Source organism: Cariama cristata, unplaced genomic scaffold (genome assembly GCF_000690535.1).
Source record: "Cariama cristata isolate BGI_N322 unplaced genomic scaffold, ASM69053v1 scaffold17432, whole genome shotgun sequence".
Lineage (NCBI taxonomy): Eukaryota > Metazoa > Chordata > Aves > Cariamiformes > Cariamidae > Cariama > Cariama cristata.
The window spans coordinates 43609-47404 of NW_009603493.1; the positions used below are offsets into that span (position 1 = coordinate 43609).

The following is a 3796-nucleotide window of genomic DNA, read 5'->3' on the forward strand; positions in this document are numbered from 1 at the left end:
TCATTTAATATATATGCGATATATGTAAAAGGGAGAAGAATGGTATATGGGTGTGTGTACGTGTGTTGAGCAGAGGTGCAGGGAAGGATGGGATCTTAGATGTACGTACTTGTAGGAGTCTAATGGGATCTTAGATGAATGCGTATATAATGCATATGTATGAGCAGAGGAGACGAGCAACTGGTAGGAAGTGAACATCATATCTAAGAAAAATGACCTATAAAATTTCATGGAGGTGGGGAGGGACGTGCAAGTGGGACATGCACTGAGGTCACCCTGAGACCTGGCTCTGGTAGAGCATGAGGTCTCCCTCATCTCTCCTGGGAGAATCCTGCTCATTTTTCCCCTCTCAGTTCTCTGCTCTTTTCCTGTCCCCCCTAGCAAGAGCTGCTGACTGGGGAAGGTCACGGCATCCTTGCTGCTGGAGGATTTTAAGGGCACATTGGATTAAGGCCTCTCAGATTATAGTTGAGCGTGACTTGGAGCAGCAGAAAGGGACTAGCTGACCTGTCAAAGGCCCTTCCAACCCCATTTTGTCTTCAGAGAAGTATGGAGGAGGACAAAACCAAAGGAAGAAAAATGTGCTGCAGAAAGTAGCTGACAGGTCTAGGGGTGTGGAGCATTGACTCTGCGGTGAGGTGAGCAGAGATGCTGGCAGGAGACCCTCCGGCGAAGGGCAGGGAGATGCAGCCAGAACCGGTCAGGAGCTTCAGCCAACGACTTCCAATAATAAGTTCCATGATCTCAACGAGAAAGGGAAGAAGGATGTGGGTCATTAGTCAAAGCAGCAAGTCAGGTCAAGGGTAGGACAGTCTTAGTTTTTCTTTATCAAAAAAAAAATCAAATAAAAGGAAAAAGCAGTGCATCTTTCATAACATGGGAGAAAGGAGAACAGTGAGGGGATGAGAATCCGGCAAGGGACTGCAAAAATGGAGCAGGATCAAGGAAGAGATTTCAAGACGAGTCAGAGGCAAAAAGTAAATAATAGAAATTCTCTAATTGACAGAGAGAAGGAAAAGGAGATTATTTCAGGAGAGAGGAGGAAAACAAGAGAGGAGGCAGGAGAAATAGTTGGTATTTAAAATCAGACAAAATCATCATTTCAGTAGCTTGCTTTTAGCTACAACATAACATGCAAGATCCCGTGAGTTGAGGCAGGTCAGGAGGGGAAACAACTTCTGGGTTTTCTGACATGGGACATGGGATTTTCCAGGTGAGATTTGCTCACATTTGACAAATAAAGGCATTTAGCTCGGAGAAACAGCAAAGCTGCTGAAGCAGAGAAAGCAAAGGGGCTTCCAGAGTCTACCGGCTATAGGCAAAAGCTATCGGCAGTGTATGTTGGATCAGCCAAGAGTTCTGGATGGTCCAGCAGACTTCAGAGTCAAAATGTTGGACAACACAACCCAAGTGAGGAAGAGTAAAGCACAGGCAGATGGAGGAGAAGGCTGAGAACAGACCAGTCATCCTTGCTGAAAGTCTGGAAGTCCTGGAAAGGGTGAAGGACAGGGTGAGATGATAAGGGCTGATGTTGAAATAAACCATGTGATGTGTCTTAGTGTTAAAATGGGGGTTTCTAACCGTCGTTTCAGTTAATGCAAACACAAAGTGTTTCTGGTTCTCACCATGACCTGGGCACTTCCCTAGCCCTCGTTTCCACGTTGTCAGAGCACCTTACTATCTTTAAGGTAATTATCTTTACAACAATATGGGTGGTAAAGAATTGCTACTCTGTAAATAATGAACTGAGGTATAAAGCAGAGGAGTATCTTGCCTGCAGTCCCGCTACAAATGGAAGTGAGAATTGAAGCCAGATTTCTTCAGTCTTCAACTAGTAGCTTAAACGCTGGGTCATCCTCCCTCTGAACTCCTGCCTTGAGCGGGAGCCACCTTGGAGTCATACTTTCCACGGAGAAATAAAGCTTTTTGGCATATTTTAATGGTTTGTTTACTCATCCCCAAAAAAAAAAAAAAAAGTCGTAACTAACTTGTGAGGTTTTTATTATTGGGACAAAAGTAAGCCATAACTGTATATCTGCTACTCAATGCAGAATGACATCGCAGAAGAGGCTAACACGGATGTTAGCAAAAGTGACCTTTCTTTGATTTACTGTGGTCTGTTTTTCAGATAAACCGTGAAAGGTGGTGTTCGCTGGAGCCATGTCCTGATTCTTCCCTGTTGGAGCACAAGCGGACGCGGGAGTCTCCAGGTGAGCAGTGTGCTGATGGCAGCTCTGGACAAGCAGCCCTGTGGTTCTCATCACCTTTTCTTTCCTTCTTTTTCTTCTTATTTTTGACATCCTTACCTCAATGGGGAAGATACATGAACTAAAGAAAATGTGTAATGAATGTGCTGTGAGTCATTGCTAGCACATGGTTGTAGCACTTGAGTTGCAGTGAGCTGTGTGGTGTGTCATCTTCTTAAGTAATTATGCACTTAAAGTACTTCAGTATTTTGATTTTTCGGTCTTAATCTTTTTTTTTTAAATAAACTTGAAAGGTGTGATGGGGCGCACAGACATGGTTTCTAGCTAAAAGGATGATACAATGAAAGAAAAAAAAAAAGTCAGAAATTTAAACTCCGGAATCCATATTTAGATCCAAATCAGTGGTTTGATTTTATGTTTATTTTCCCCTGAAAGTTGCCATGATTTCCAGGCTTCAGGAAGCAGGAAGGTTGTTCAGAGCCATCATTCCCACACCCTGCCCACCAGCCACGCCGAACTCCCAGCCCTGCATGCCGGCTGGTGCTTTTTGGCTCTTCCATGCAGACAGAAAATCTTGTCTGGGCAAGTTTCAAAGAGGGGTTGGTGTCCAAGATAAGGAAAAAAGCATTTCCTTTCATTGAATTATGCATGTTCAAAACAAATAGAGTAATTTATCAGGGCCCTGAATAGTGACTTTGCTTGGACTGTTCATAGAGAGGACAGTTCTTGCCTTGCTTGCATTACGAGCAGGGGTCTCACCTGAATGTCCTGCAGTTTATCCGAGATACTTGAAAGAAAAACAGGAGTTGAATCACTGAGTGTCAATGTGAAATTCAAACCCAGTCTTTTCAGAGTGTAGGCTAAGAATGAATAATGTGGGTGACTGACCCGAGGGGTTTATTCTAGGTAGAAGTTCTAGCTTCCACCAAAGTTAAGTGCTTTTTTATTTAAAAAAAAAAAAAAAAGAAAAAAACCCAATGCCCTGTTTAGAATAGTCATGAACATTGAATAGCTGTTTCAAGAGTGTTTTACAGGAGAACCTGTGGTTTCATCATGCTGCTTCTTTCCTAATTCTGTCCCTAAATCCCTTGCCTCTTGGTATGATATTTTTATGCTTCAGGCAAGAGTTACTGTGCTCCCTTTGGCTGCAAAATGAGGTGTGCTCGTTTGACTTGCCAAATCTGTAATCATGTATTCATATGGATCAGTATCAGTTGGATACTTGCTAATTATCTAATGCAATATCATACTATAGAAATATAGTATTAATTATGTAATCAGGTAACTGTATATACAAATGTATATTAATAATTATGGTAACACAAGCCCAAAGAGGCAAGTTTTTAAGTTGATTAATGTGCTCTTCGGTCGGACTGAAGCAGCAGGAAGATCTCAGGCTCTGCAGGTTCTGGTCTAGAAATAAGATTGTTACTGCACACGCATCCCTCCGCTGCACTGCAGTGCTGTGCAGTGTAGAGAGGGCAAGAAAAATCTGGCAACACCTAATGGCAATAAAACCACTAGCTGTCATAATGTGGCTAACTTAAAAATACACCACTTGATAGGGAATTAGACCTTTTTCACCTGCT

General features: G+C 42.7%; 1 protein-coding gene across 1 annotated transcript in view; it reads left to right on the plus strand.

Moving 5' to 3' along the window:
• AKAP13 (A kinase (PRKA) anchor protein 13) overlaps nucleotides 1-3796 on the plus strand; it is a 70785-nt gene that overhangs the window by 7572 nt on the left and 59417 nt on the right. The window contains exon 2 of the mRNA XM_009695236.1: nucleotides 2129-2210. Coding sequence (XP_009693538.1) covers nucleotides 2129-2210 — 82 coding nt within the window. The remainder of the gene's footprint in view (nucleotides 1-2128; nucleotides 2211-3796) is intronic.